The 16,026-nt window shown below is 47.1% G+C and overlaps 1 protein-coding gene across 2 annotated transcripts in view; it reads right to left on the reverse strand.

Moving 5' to 3' along the window:
• Positions 1 to 16,026, reverse strand: part of AMMECR1 (AMMECR nuclear protein 1) — a 148,125-nt gene that overhangs the window by 93,187 nt on the left and 38,912 nt on the right. For both annotated transcript variants that reach the window (XM_075007449.1, XM_075007450.1), the window contains exon 2: positions 4,620 to 5,148. In XM_075007449.1, the coding sequence (XP_074863550.1) occupies positions 4,620 to 5,148 (529 nt within the window). The remainder of the gene's footprint in view (positions 1 to 4,619; positions 5,149 to 16,026) is intronic.

The following is a 16,026-nucleotide window of genomic DNA, read 5'->3' on the forward strand; positions in this document are numbered from 1 at the left end:
GACCTCCCAAGAGAGCAAAGGAAGAATGATCTTTTATTTAAGGTAGTACAGAAAAACGCTACTTTTTTTGAAAAGTCAGTTATTCAGAACACTATGAATTAAACTGGGTTTGCTACTGCTAGGCTTGCACTATTTGTTCTCCCCATAGGCAGAAGAAATCCAAGATCAGCAAGCAGCATGAGCATTAGCAGGGGACTCAGCACAGAGGTATATGTGTGTGCTTACAAAGATGGGCTACCAGGGATAGGGGCATCCCAAAAATGAGCTGGAGATTTTAAAAGGCAAGGAGGGAGGCATCTCCTTCCAAACCCTGTGACCCTTGGGCAACAGTTCAAATTTGTGACCAGAGTGCTCAGTGCTATGAGGGACAGTTGCTACAGTACTATTTTTAGTGGAACTTGTAATGTAGCATCCACACATGCATTTAACAGGTGGAACAGTGCTGGTAGAGAACCTATGCCATTCAGGGAAGTGGTTTTCAGTCACTGACAGTCAGGATTTTACCAACAGGTCTTTAAATTGACTGGAAATGCATGCAAAGGTGTGTTGAAATAAGGAAGTGTAAGTGGTAAAGTTTTGTAGTGTAGACTAGACCTTGCAGAGAGAAATCCTGAATGACTGAGATCACTGTAAGGAGGGTGTACTGGCTACAGTTTGAGTCTAGGTGTTCAGAAAAAAAAAAAGTTAGTGGAATCAGTGCATGTTGTGAATGTTATTTATGGGAGGAGATCAGAAGTGTGTGTTAAGGTGGTATTTTACTTGTGAAATGACACTAAGTTTGACCGCTAATCCTAACCTGCACCCCTATAAGTCACAAAAATTTTCAAGACAATCCAAGTAATGTAGATTTTTAGACAACTTAAAATAGTTGACCTTTAGACAGAAAGTGACACTCAGTCTTAACTAGGAGAGTAGGTGAAGTGTTTACTGGGAGAATTATACATGTAATTTATTCTTTACCCAGCCTAGAGAAGGGTTGGGCAATAACCAGCCTGCAGGGTGAATGCAGTTCACCAGTTTTACTTTATGGCAAGCCACTAGATACTTTATTTACCTGCATATCCACTGCTTCCATTGGTCACAGTTAACCATTCCCAGCCAATGGGAGCTGTGGGAAGTGGTGTGGGCAGGACCACTGCTTCCTACAACTCCTATTGGTCGGGAATAGCAAACCACAACCAATGTGAGCTGCAAGCAGCTGTACCTGCTGCTGCGTGGGTAAATAGTGTCTAACAGCCCACAAGCAGCTTACCCTGGTGAACTGCACTCAGCTCACAGTCCACTTATTGCCCACTCCTGATCTACAACAAAAACTGTGGGCAGAACTCTATTCCTCCTCACAAGACACAAGAGTTTCTAAGAAACTTATCTGTAAGGCAGAGCACACAGGACCTCAAGATGAAGGGGTAACATCAAGAAACTCAGCAGATGAGTACCTCCCATTGGTACTCAGCCGTAGTCACACAAGTTACGAAGGGGGTGTAGAGAATACTTGCTGGGGTTGTAGGTCAAGTAGGAGATCCATAGCAGCTGATTGTCATGATGATTATAGATATACATCTCCTACACACAGTACTCACTACAGGCCAGCAAAATGAGGGTTCCATTTGTTATTAATCATGTGACAATAGATCTAAAACACAGAGGACTTTCATTAAGTGTCACTGGTGAATCAACAGCTGCATGGTAGCTGGCAGCACTACTGAGGGTACATAGGGGAAATAGGAAATGGAGAGAGTAATTAATTAGTAGGTGTTTGTGAAGCAGGAGAAAGGGGTCTACCAAGCATGGTGGTCATGCAGCAAGTACAAAGAGAAGGTGGCTCTGCCAGTGCTAACAGTTGCACTCAGGGAGATAGCAGGGCAGATGAGGTCACTTCTGAAGCCAAGATTCTGCGTGGGATAGCAGTTGTTCAAGAGCACTAGAGGATACTTATGGGGTCATTGTTGAAGCAGGAGCTCACCGGGGCTAGAAGCCCCATGGGGGAGCTCATGGGTTAGGATAAAAGGGCGTCTGATGTGAAGTATTCACTGGGAGCTCGTGAAGCAGGGGCTCCACACTGCTTAGGGCTGGAAGAAAGTCTATAAGGAGGACCAGGGGTATGGTGCCTGAAACTGAAAACTCGCTAGGGGTAACTGATGAAAATAGGACTTCATAGGTACACATGGGTACCATGTGTAAGGGACGGGGTAAAAAGAGGCACTTTTGTGTGGTGGCAGGAGAGGAGCACAGTGCTCTCTCTCAGGTACTCACTAGGGGTCTCTGAAATGGAGCAGCTCCTTGGGTGCTGCCAGACATATGGTATGGGTCCATGGAGGCAGTAAAGGTGGACTTCTCCCTAAGGATCATTGATGAAGCAGGGCTCTGCTGGGACTGGTGGCTGAATGTGGTGAGGTGCAGGGAGTAAATGGGGGGAGGGGGCAAGGTGACCAATAAGTATTCACTAGCAGTCACTAGTAAAGAAAGGGCTGGTAGATGCAGGGGCGAGGGATATAGAGAATATGGGGCAAGATGCCTGGCATGTAATCCTCAGCAGAGGTCACTGATGAAACAGGATATATGGGAGCTAGGAAAGGGTGGCAGTGCACTGGGACTTAGTGACTGAGGAGGGTATTTGGGGCAGGCTGTGGGATATTAAACTATGGATCACTGGTAAGGGGGAGGAAGGGTACCCAGGCTGCATGGAATAGGATACCTAGGGGTATCCACTAGGGCGTCACTGGTGAAAGAGGGCAAGGTGCCCAAGAATAGCCAGGGCACAGAGAGGGGCACTGAAGCAGGGGCAAGATGCATGGTGTACGGCATGGTGTGTTCACTAGGGAGTTTCTGATGATGTGGTGGCAGCGTACCTAGAGTAACACTGAGAAGGTGCCTGGGCTGCACAGGGAGGTGCCTTAGGCTGCACAGGGAGGACAGGGTACCTGGGATAAAAACTAGGTCGCCTGTGTGCAGGCACAAACTGATGGAGGACACAAGGCATGCTGTGAGGTACGCCCTTGCATTGCTCTTTAAGGGGGAAGGAGGATGGCTAGGGTGCTGGGTGCCCAGAGGACACAGGGCAGGGAATCACAGATAAGGAGGGGGTAAGGTGCACTGAAGTACTCACTAGGAGATGCTGGTGAGAGGGCCACTCAGTTGGGGGAAATGATTCAGGGTGCCTGTGGTACTCACTAGGGATCACTGGTAAGGAGAGTTAACTGCGTGCCTGGGGGAACACTAAGCACGGCATGGAGTACTCACCAGGGTTTGCTGGTGAATAGGGGCAGGATGCCCAGGGAGGTAAGGCATGGCATAGCATGGCATGGAGTATTCATGAGGGGTTGTTGGTAACGGTGGAGAAAGATGCCTGGTAGGGCACAAAGCATAAAATGGGATACTCAGTAAGGATCAGTGAAGAAGGGTCTAGGTGACCAGTGGGGACTCAGAGCATGGTACTGGATATTCGCTAGGGGTGTCAGTGAGGTGGGGCTGGATGTCCAGGTGGAAATGGGTCAGACTACACACTAGTGCAGGGATAGGCAAATACCAGTCCTCGGGTCAGATCCAGTCTGTCAGAGTCAGACACCTACCTCTACATTTACCTGCAACTCCCGCAGCTCTCGGGCGATGACAGCTCTCATTGACTGCAGATCACAGTTCGCAGCCAATGGGAGCAGCGAGAAGTGGTGTCCTAGTCTGCACTGCTTCCTGCTACTCCCATTGACAGCAAATGGTGATCTGCAGCCAACCCACCCGATACCTATGGAGGCACAGATAAATATGGTGGCGGCAGCCCCCCAGGGACTAACTGGGGTGGACTGATGCTTTTTTATTGCCCATCCCTGCACTAGTGGTTGCTGGTGAGAGGTGGGCAGGGCAGCAGGGTGACAGACACAGGGCATGGAGTACCTATGAAGGGTCACTGGTAAAGAGGAGATGGAGTACTCAGTAGGGTCACTGGACAGGATGCCTAGGGCACACACACGGAATCAGCCAGGGGTGAGGGGGAGCATGTCTGGGGAGGTGTAAGGTAGGTTATTCATGTTCCTTTTATATTTGCTGATGTGTGGACCAGGGTGCCTGGAGAGACATGGTGCAGAGTGCCACGGTACACACTAGAGTGGCTGGAGGAGACATGGTACCCAGGGAGAGAAATAGGGTATGGTATGGTACCCTCAAGAGTGGTCACTGGTGAGGGGCCAAGGTGCCTAGGGTACTCTCTGGGGGAGGTACTGGGACACAGAGCCCAGGGCCAGTTGCTCACCGGGGGCGCTGGCCATAACAGAGCCCAGGGCTGGGTTCTCACTAGAGGCACTGGTGAGGGGGTATTGGGGACAGCCTGGAGCCAGGTACTCCCTGGACATGATGAGGAGGAGGTACCCAGGTGCAGAAGCCAAACCTAAGTATTCACTGGGAGCACTGGCAAGAGGCTATCAGAGACAGTCCAGGGCCAGGGAGCCAGTGGGATCGCTGGTGGGGGAGCCAAGTACACAGCCCAGGACCAAGTACTCAATGGGGAGTACAGTCCCGGCCGCGTACCCGCTGGGGGCGCTGGCGGGGATAGCGGGGCACCCCGTGGCCGGGTACTCGCTGGGGGCGCTGGCGGGGGTACCGAGAGCTGCCCGGGGCCGGGTACTCACTAGGGCTCGTTGGTGAAGCGGGGGCTCCGCGGGGGCTGGTAGCCGTACAGGTGACAGTAGAGCACATCGAAGCAGAAGCAGCACATCTCGGCCGACACCACCATCTTCCTGCAGCCGGGCCCGCCGGAGCCGGCCCCGGGGGAGGCGAGCAGCGAGGCGGCCGGGGGGGAGAGGCCGCCAGGGCCCCCGCCGCAGCTGGGCGGCAGCGGCGAGGACAGGGCGCAGCCGGCGCCCCCCGCCAGCCCCCCCAGGCCGTTGAGGCGGGCGACCCCCGGCGGGGGCATCACCCCTGGCTCGCCGCCCGCCGCTGCCGCCCCTCCGCAGTGGGAGCTGCCGCCGCCGCCCCCGGGGCCGGCCGAGCCCGAGGGAGGGGAACTGGAGAGTTTCTGCTTCTTCACCCCGCAGCAACCCGCCGCCATCTTGGAGCCGTCTCCCCCCACGCAGCGCTTCCGACCCATAGCGGGGGGGCCGGCCAGCCGGCCGGGGGACGTGCGGCCGCCTGCTCCGCCTCCTCCCGGGCCTGCTCCGCCTGCAACGGGGAGGGGGCACGAAAAGATGAATGGGGAGAAAAAGAGAGCGGAGTTAGAGCTGGCCCGGCCCAGCCCAGGTACAGGCCCCGCTGCCTCGCTCCCGCTGGGCCCCGTGCTCGCCCGCCCGCCCGCCCGCTAGCGCAGGGGGCGGCAGCCCTCACCGTGAGGGCGACCCGAGGTGGCTTTGCTGAGGGGCAGCCAGGGCTGCATTGGAGCGCGGGCACCCACCGGCCCGGCCGGCTCGAGTTCAGCCTCCGCGGGGACCGGCCAGGCCGGGCCAGCCTAGCGCTTCGTATCGCCAGTGCCTGAAGAGCAGCTACCCAAGGGACGGGCTGGAAGTGCCATTGCCTGACCCGGTTAAACCGCCCCGGCCAAAACGCTGAAGAGTAATAATAGTTTACGTGCATCCCGTCCCTCACCAAGGAGCACCGAGCCTGGTAGAAACTAGCGCGGACTAGCTTCCCCCCTCGCTAAAAGGCAGCTATCGCTGACGTGGAAACAGGCAGGTATTTAATCTAGAATAATAATGCTGCCAAACTCTTTAACGGGGGGAAGAACGTCCCATCTAGGCGAAACAGCAGAAAAAATGTGTAAAGGCAGAAAATCGTTACCCAAATCCCAATATAGCCTCTGAAAGTCTCAAGGGAGCTTTTATGGCCAGGACCGCTCAGCTCGGTTTTATATCTTAGGTTGAAGCCAGCATCACAGCGGTGGCCTAATGCAATCCTGGGCATTGATTCATTGTGGACTTGAAGGGAAGGGTTCTGCTCAATCTACAACTCTGCTTCTTGGAGAGGCTTCCTTGCAAAAAGGGGCAGAAATAGGCATGTAGCAATTCTCCAAAAAGGGCCACATTTTGGGAATTTAATGTACCCACTCTATACCACTTACATGACATGTCATTTGAAAGCTTATGTTATATACATTTACATGACCGCTGATGTGGAACTGTTAAGTGGTACTGTAGGCGAGGTGAAAGAATAGTCCCCAAAAGGAAAGAATGTTATTTATTACACAAGTAACAGAGAGGTAGCTGTGTTAGTCTGTACTCCAACAAAACAAAAGAGCAGAAATGTAGCATTTTAAAGACTAACAAAATGATTTATTCAGTGATGAGCTTTCATGGGACAGCCCACTTCTTCTGGTCAGTTTCATTTCCAATACAGACTGCCACCAAAGCTCATCACCGAATAAATCATTTTTTAGTAATTTATTACGCAGTTCCAGAAACACTGCCACATGACTCTGACAACATTTTTTAATATTAAAGTTAATTTCAATACATTATTGTGGTGTTTATTAGTCAAAGCTACCAAATGACAGTGTACTAAGAATATTTTGTGTTTTGTATGGGCAGGTATTTTTTCAGAAATGACCAAGGTGTTTTCCATGCATCAAAATGGTAAATATAAACATTTGGAAAGTTTTGTATGACTAGTATAGTGTCTAGTCTGCTTGTAGAAAGTTTTAATTTGTAATTGCCTGATCATTTAATACTAGCCTTTGAAATATTCTAGAAACTAGCTTTTTAATTTAATGACACTTCAGTACAGGCCATATCAGTGTTAGAGATGGCTGTTACTGAAACTACATGAATACCTCTTTCCTGCTTACATCAATGAAAAAAAAACTCTTCACAAACTTTGAAAAATGTATTATTTGTCAAGAAAATTAAAAAGAATGCAAAACTGTCAAAAGCCACTAGTGCTAGATATAATTCTGTGACTAGCAACAGAAGCCAAGCCCAGTGAATTCTGTTGATGGCTATTGGATGAATTTTTTAGGTTAGACTATATGCCATCAATACTCTATACAGGAGTTGCATTCAGAAATACATATGCAAGTTGAATTTGGCATATGTCAGAGTTGGAGTGAATCCAAGAAAGAAAACCAACTGAATCTGAACAGTGAATATCATATTCACCTGTTTCTATATAGCCACTGGAGCAAGTATGTCCACCAGTGATTGGTCTTGTTGCATTAGTTACTTGAGACAAGTACAAAGGACGTTTCATAGAAAATAAACATTTGAGAGCAATCAATCTAAGGTGGGAGCAGCACTTCAGATAAGAGATGATGACTGGTGGCATGGAATATCTGTGGAAGTCTTGATTGCGAAGGATGGTGTTTATATCTTAACATGCCTTTCTACTCAAGTAAGACAAATCTTGAAGTACAACTATCTAGTTATACTGCAATAACATTGTCCCATTATGACACTGTATTTTATTAGCTCATTGAAGAGACAGAATAATCTGATGTATAACAAGTCCAAGTTGTTGCAAGGATATAAAGCTCTACTTCCCTCAGATGTAGAAACTGCATGCTATTCCAGTAGCACATAGTAGGCAAAGTTAGAAAAACACTATGGTTCTGCAAGTTCTTTTCATTCATACCACGGACAAGGCAGATCTGCCATTGTTTTACATAGCACAATAGCATTACGATAAAATTGTCTGATGCTATCCAAGCTAGTAATCTGAACGAGGAATTTAATCGTCAAAATGCTTTTGAGAGAGCCTGATGAACAGCTATCAAATGAACACGTGGTTTTGTATAATACAATAAACCCTCGATTTAATGGACTAATGTGGGGAGGTTTCTGTTAATGCCGGAAGTCCGTTAGGGCAAGGGTTTACTTGTTTTCGCATAGTGCAACCTCCCTCCCCATACCGTAAAATGGGCAACTCACCAGAGCTGCTGGAGCCGCAGCCACTAGGGCCTCCTTGCATCCTGGGACGCTGCCATGGCTGGAGAAGCCACCACAGCTACAGCCACCACTGCAGCCAGAGTCGCCACAAGCTCCTCTCACCGGGTGTGGGGCGCGTATGCAAGTGCCTTCTGCTCATGTGTGCACCCTACCCTGTGTTCTGCAGCCTCAGTGGCTCCAGCTGTGGTGAGTCCTGAAGCCGCGGAGTGGCAGCCCCAGCTGCAGCAGGTCCTGCAGCCATAGTGGCTCCAGCCATGACGAGGCTCATGCAGCCGTGGAAGCAGCCCCAGCCACAGTGGCTCCAGCTGTGGCGCAGCTCCTGCAGCCATGGTATAGTTCCATCCACGGCAGGTCCTGCAGCCAATCTGGTGGTCCTGGTGACTCCTAGAGGTCCCCAGCAACAGCAGCTCCAGTGGCAGCTCTGGTGAGTCACTGGCATTGCTGTGTTTTGTTTGCCAGGGGTTGGGGGAGCTGGTCGATTCAGCGGACATTGGGAGCAATGGGGGGCGGGTTGACGTCCATTGTTCCCGAAGTCCACTGAATCCAGGTCTGCTAAATCTGTGGTCTACTGTATTGCTTTAGTCTGAAATAGTTCCCCCATCCCCAAAAAAGGCACCTCAGAATATTATCCAAAGCCAGTGATTGTAGTTTACAGAGATCGGTACTTCTATTTCCTTTGTGATGCAGGTGTTTGTCCTTTGGTTGATAGGTAAAGCAGCATATAATTCAACCAACAATGAGTGCCACCCCTCAGAAGATATTCAGAGAAGGTCTCTCTCCATTTTGGAGTATCTAGTATTTAATAGTACCAAAGTTATCATATTACTGCACATAACAGCCTTGCTGCATAGGTGCACTGGGCTTGGGTCTCACAATTTAATTGATAGTTTACACTTTTGTGGGTCTTGCAACAGTTGCAATGAACTGAACCTGCAAAATCTGAATTAGAAAGACATGTGTATGCCAAATGTGTGCCACTTCATGCTGACAGAAATCTCATCCATGATGGATGTGATGATATAGATGCCAACACAGAGATGACTGATGAAAGAGTAGGGTACATTCAGTGTCTAGAGGTAATTCAAAAAGCTCTTGCAGATAGTTCGTTACAAGAAATACAACTGAAGTGCGGGAAAGAAATGTTACTTACTCTCCACAGGCAACCAGTCTCTTATGCAGTGTGCGGCATTTAGAAAACCTAGAACACCTGGAGAACTGTCTCTACATAAGAAGTACTTGAGAAAAGAAACTTTTGTCACCTACCAATGAATGCTGTCCAAGATCTCCTCTGGTGTCCTTCAAGACTACCTCATGATTTCATCCAATACCAAGGCTGGGTCTACATGTGCCCCTTCCTTTTGAAAGGGGCATGTTAATGAGCGGGTTCGAAAGATGCTAAGAGGCACTGCAATGAATATGCAGCCCCTCATTAGCATAATGGTGGCTGCAGCGATTCGAAAGTGTGGCTTTTCGAATCGCACACTGCCCGTGGAGACGGGACCTTCCGAAAGGACCCCCTCCAGTTTTCGAAAGCCCTTCTTCCTATCTGTGATTGGAAGAAGGGCTTTCGAAAACTTGTGGGGCGGTCTTTTCGGAAGGTCCCATCTCCACAGGCAGCACGTGATTCGAAAAGCCGCACTTTTGAATCACCGTGGCCGCCATTATGCTAATGAGGCGCTGCATATTCATTGCAGCGCCTCATTAGCATCTTTCAAAACTGCTCATTAACATGCCCCTTTCGAAAGGAAGGGGCACGTGTAGACCCAGCCCAAATGACTTTGCTGTTCACACTTTAGGCTGATTTCATCCACAAGCTTGCAACAAAGAAGGGCACCTGTAGGGGGGTGTGATACGCTGCTGTTGGGGATGCCAGATTAGATGCAATGGCCACAAATCTATAATATAGTGCTGAAATGTTAGGAAACATAAGTAGCTCTAGGAGAGCAGCATGAATTAGCAGCTCCATATTTTTGCTCACAAATGAAATGGAGTCTCCCAAATTAACTTGGTATCAATGTGATTCGTCTGGATCAGGGGTCAGCAACCTGTGGCTCTGGAGCTGCAAGCTGCTCTTTAAGGAGTCATTTGTGGCTCTGGATGCTGCCACTGCTGACTCCTCTGCACCTCCCTGCCCTGCCCTGCCACTGCTTAAACAAAAATTCAGTTGGTTAAACGGCTGGCAGGGCAGTGTTTTGTTTTGTTTAAGTGGTGGCAGGACAGGGAGCTGCAGAGGAGTCAGCGGAGGTGGCAGGGCAGGGAGCCACAGAGGAGTCTGGCTGCAGCAAAGCAGGGAGCCACAGAGGAGGAGTCAGCAGCCATTGGAGGTCGGGGAGCCACAGAAGAGAGCGGTGGTGGCAGGGCAAGAAGCTGCAGAGGGGGAGACAGCGGCAGCAGCCTCCAGAACTGCAATGACTCCATTCAGGCCCTGGGAGAAAGTGGTCTAGCCCCAGATGGGTGAACTCAGGGGTGGTGGGGGGGAGTGCTGCATCCTCTCCCGCTCCCCTCTGCGTCTTTCACATTGGCCAGCTCCGGCCAACTCCCACCCTCTGCCCAGTGCAGGTCAGCAGTGGGTTGCCAGGTAAGGCAGGTGGATCCAGGGGAAGGCAGCAGATTCAGATATGTGCTCCCCTGCACTCCTGCCTCACCCCCTACAAAGCCCAGCCAAAGAGCTTGCAGGAGTGCAGGGGGGCACATATCTGAATCTGCTGCCTCCCCAGGCTGACTCCCTACCCCAGTGTGTCAGGGAACATCCCGGGCAAGTTTTCACCAAACTTTCTTCCCTCCCTTTGGTCCCGAGGAGCCCCTACTGACTCATTCAATACTATTAAATATTGTTATTTTAAACATTCTGTAATATTCTGAATAACCCATTTCTAAATAGCAAATGATATGTGATCTTGAAAAGCTGGCTAACTCCCCCTTTAATATGTGCAGTGCATTGTGGGATATTAATAAGGACAAATGCAAAGTGCTCCACTTAGGAAGGAACAATCAGTGTCACACATACAGAATAGGAAAGGACTGCCTAGGAGTGAGTACAGCAGAAAGGGATCTAGGGGTTATAGTGGACCACAAGCTAAATATGAGTCAACAGTGTGATGCTGTTGCAAAAAAAGCAAACATGATTCTGGGATGCATTAACAGGTGTGTTGTGAACAAGACATGAGAAGTCATTCTCCCGCTCTACTCTGCACTGGTTAGGCCTCAGCTGGAGTATTGTGTCCAGTTCTGGGCACCGCAGTTCAGGAAGGATGTGGAGAAATTGGAGAGGGTCCAGAGGAGAGCAACGAGAATGATCAAAGGTCTGGAGAACATGACCTACGAAGAAAGGCTGAAAGAATTGGGCTTGTTTAGTTTGGAAAAGAGAAGATTGAGGGGGGACATGATAGCAGTTTTCAGGTATCTAAAAGGGTGTCATAAGGCAGAGGGAGGGAACTTGTTCTTCCTTGCCTCTGAGGATAGAACAAGAGGCAATGGACTTAAATTGCAGCAGGGGAGGTTCAAGTTGGACAGTAGGAAAAAGTTCCTAACTGTCAGGGTGATCAAACACTGGAACGAATTGCCAAGGGAGGTGGTAGAATCTCCATCACTGGAGATATTTAAGAAGAGGTTAGATAGATGGCTTTCAGGGATGGTCTAGAAAGTGCTTGGTCCTGCCATGAGGGCAGGAGGCTGGATTTGATGGCCTTTCGAGGTCCCTTCCAGTCCTACTCTTCTATGATTCTATGATATGGCACTGTATATGTGTTTTGATCATGTTGCTAACAAAGTCTTGATTTTGAAAAGGAAAAGGAAGCTTGCGACGTTTCTGCTGTGAAGGGCAATGTTCGTTTGAAGAAAGAAGACTAAAATTAAACGTGAAGTAAAATTGGCATAATTAAAGTGGGGTTGGAATAGCTTCAAGAAACAGGAAAGTCAAAGCTGAAAACTGAAAATTTCAAACTGAATGGACCCAATCCTTTGCATTTATGGCAAGTCTGGCTGGACTTCCTTTGTGTCTCATTTGCAATGAGAAATTCACCAGCAATAGCAAAAGCAACCTCGAGAGACATTTTCTCCAAAAATACGCTACGTTTGCCCAACTGTATCCAGCTGGAGATCCAGAGGGAGGAAAAAAAAAACGTGGAGCTGCTACACAAAGCAGAGCAAAGTGAGAACGTGTTTGCTAAATGGCCAAAATCACCAAATGGCACAACTATTGCTAGTTTTGTGACAGGTCAAGAGATTGTGAAATGAGGAAAGCCGTTCATGGATGGCGAATATATAAAAGACTGCTTTATCCAAGTATTAGAGCAGCTATGCAGTGATTTCAAAGACAAAAACTTAATTGTTCAGAAAATTAAACATCTGCCATTGCCTGCAAAGACAGTAAGGTATAGAATTCTAAAAGTGAGCACAGATATCACCAGCTAGCAGATTAAGGACATTGATACAGTCTTGGACTTCTCTGTTGCGTGTGATGAGTCGAGTGATATCGATGATGTTGCACAAGTTGTCCTTCTTGGCAGGTATGTGAATTCTGAAGGACCACAAGAAGAGCTTATTCAGTTGCTGATGCTCAAAGGCCAAACATGGAGAGAAGATATTTTTTCAGCTGTGATCAACTGCCTAAAGATGAAAGAAATAAACACCAACCACATCATCTCATATGCAACTGACGGGGCACCAAGTATAAGAGGGGCATACCAGGGGTTAGTCTCTCTGTTGCAGAAAACACTGGATCATAAAGTGGTATCTTTTCACTGCATAATTAATCAAGAATCACTCTGTGCACAAACATTTCCACTGGAGATCACAGAAGTGATGACCCTGGTACTGCATTTTGTCAACAAAATAATGGCAAAAGGCTTGAGTGAGCAGTTCTGCACACTTCTTGAAGGGGTCATCTGTTAATATTCTGACCTTCTCCAGCACAAGATACAGTGGCTTTCCAGGGGAAATGTGCCTCTGCATTTTGCCGTCTGTCTGGAAGAAGTGAAGGTGCTCTCGAAGAAAAAGGGGTATGAATATGCAGAGCTGGCAGATCCTACATGGCTACAGAAATTTCACTTCATGGTGGACATCACCTCACATTTAAATGGCTTTGACAGAAAGCTACAAGGAAAGGGAAACACAGCACTTTCTCTCTTTTAGAAGAGATGCTATCATTTGACCAAAAATTAATATTGTTTGTGTGAGATATTGAGAGAGGTTCACTGGATCATTTCCCATTACTGAAGCAATTCAAAGAGACAACAAAGTATGAACTTAATACTGCAAACCTGAAAAATATGATACTGAAAATGCAAGAAGCCTTTGTGGGGTGATTTGAGGAACTTAGGAAGGAAAAGGCAACTTCGTCGTTTGTGTTGAAGTTGATATCGCTGCACTGAACTTTTCAGCGTTTACAGGAGTGGACTGAGCAGAACTGGAGCTGAGATTGGCTGATTTGCAGGACAAAGACGTGGACTTCTAAATTCAGAGGCTTGAGGACTGAACTGGAAGATTTAGAACGTCAGAAATCTACCCTGACACTTCAACACAGATGGACTGAAATTATTTCAACTTAAAAAACAAGACCAAATTGTGTTTGAAGTTTGGAATTCTTTACTGAATGCCTGTAAAACATCAAGAGATGTGTATTTGGTATCCTGTCCATCTTTGGATCTACTTACCTGTGTGAGCAAGTGTTTTCAAATGTGAATTTCATAAAAAGCAAACTGAGAGACCAACTGAATGATGAAAGTCTGCAGTCATGCTTGAAAATGAAAACAACAGCTTACTTTCCAAACATTGAACAACTCTCCAAAGAAACTCTGCAGCAGAAATTGCACTAAAGTATTGGTAAGCTGAAAACTATCAGTATATGCAGGATGCTGAAAACAATTAAATATCCCATGTCATTGATATGAACTCTCTTTTAACCAGAATTCAAATAACCGGACTTCTGTATTAACTGGCATTCCATTGTGGCCAGCAGCTCCTCTGCTCTCCCACCCACAGTGGCTTCCCACGCAGCATGGGCATGCACAAGCTGCCCAGAGTGGCTCCCTGCACTGCATGGCCATGCGTGAGCTGCCCAGAGTGGCTCCCTGCACTGCACAGCCATATGTAAGCCGCCCAGAGTGGCTCCGCACATGGCACAGCACCTTGCACAGAGCATATTGGAACCTCCTGCATATCTGGCATATTTGAATATCTGTCAACCTCCTGGTCCCGGGGTTTCTGGATATAAAAGAATTTATTGTAGTGTGAATTTTTGAAAATATTGATAAGCTGAAAACATTTTATGAGTATACTTAAGATGCTACAATAATTAAATGTCCCCTTTCATTGATATGAATTCATATTAACAGTGTATTTGTTTGGAAAGACATAAGTGTTGTCTCTATATGCTTACTGCATTTGACAGGTGGAAGCAGATGACATCTAGCATACTCCAGAGAGAGACAGTTTGGGAGTGAAAGTTGGGAAGATAGTGGTGCAAACACACACACGTAAAGTGTGAGGAAATGGAATATGTAAAAAGTTTGTGAACATCCTGCAGTAAACATGTATCACATTGCAAATCGTTGTGTGCACTGTTCTTAAAATAGGCCATACAAAAAGTATGGTTTGACGTTATTCATTAAGGAATGTCTTGTATTCACATGTATTGTGGCTTTTGCAGTACTGATTTTATAACTGAATTTGAAAAAATGTCTCTTCTTATTATTTTGGTTGCAGACCCCTGGTCTCGGTGGTGTTCACATCCTGTGCTATTTTACTGCCTGTATTGCAAAATGTGGGGAAGGTGCAGGATTGCTATCCTTTCTTGTTGATTCTGATAGTTTTACAACTTGCACTACAGATCAAATGCTTGATGGTAAACAATTCAACTGTGTTCTGCATGGCTCAGCTTGCGCATTTGAGGCCCTAACTGCTCTGAAACTCTATGTGCTACCTGGTGTGAGCAGGGAGGGTTGTAGTAATGTAATTTCTGCAATTGTATGTCAAATATTAGCTGACACTCAAAAGTTGTTTAAGTCTGAAGACACTGAATCCTTACAAAATGACATTTTATTAAAGAGCTTGATGATACTGTAATTCAACATATGCAACCACTATTAGAGGAATCTGAGACAAAGAGAAATGCCCACTCTCCTACATTCAAGTTCTAACATAATTTTCTCCAGGCTATACAGATATGATTTCTAAATGACCGTGGAGATTGAAAGGGTGACTGGAAACTTCATCTGCGTACACAGCATGTCATGCTTCCATACTTCCTTACTGAAAGCAGACCTGGCTGTACCAGATGGATGCCAATCTGCTTTCTTGATGTATTAAATGGCCCCGAAGAAGTGCCCAGTGCCTTTATGTTTAGAGAATTTTCCATGTTGCAAACTCCTGGTTCTTCCCATCGAATTTGGAGTCACTTAGGAGCAGAAAAAGCTGTCATCAAAGACTTCAAGGAAAACAGTGGGATTGTAGGACTGAAAAAAAGATGCCAGCCTTTGTCAGATGGATTCTTACAAAGCAAATCCTGATTGAATATGTAAAAGCTATGAGAGAAATAAGTGGTTTAACAAGAATTAGTGAAGACAACATCAGAAACAAGTTCCTACCTGTGCATTTAAGAGGGATGAAGTGCATTTTACAACTCTCACCAGCCATGACATCAATAATATGACAAACCCATTTGACCCCCAATTGCATCCAGAAATGCTTTTCAACATCTGCTTCACTGCATGTGGAAGCAGATATACAAGAGTTTCTAATGAAAATAGCAGATGCTGGTAAAGAACAAATACATTTGTGAGAGGTGCACTTAATACTGATGAGACTTGTAGCTTTCCAGGCCAGTCAAGAAATCTAGCATCAAAGCGTTTGATGACATGGCTAAGAAGACCAAATTTAAGCACTGACAGGAAGGAGCATACATAACCGCTATCATTTCAAAAATTGTTTTCTGCAGAGCGCTGTCTTTAGCAAAGTGCAGAGGTGATGTTTCAGTGACAACTGTTTTTGGTTAGGCAGTAGGGTCTGTATCTATGTCCCTTTTCCATGCTGATGGAACAAGGAAAAGAATAGACAAAACATTGAAAGAATCCATGATCTTAAAGTTAGCAAACCAAGAAACTGCAGTGTACATCAGAGAGGCCATGGCTCTCACAGAAATAATATCTGGAGACAAATTCCACGCACA

This window comes from Carettochelys insculpta, chromosome 13, assembly GCF_033958435.1.
Source record: "Carettochelys insculpta isolate YL-2023 chromosome 13, ASM3395843v1, whole genome shotgun sequence".
Taxonomy (NCBI): Eukaryota; Metazoa; Chordata; order Testudines; family Carettochelyidae; genus Carettochelys; species Carettochelys insculpta.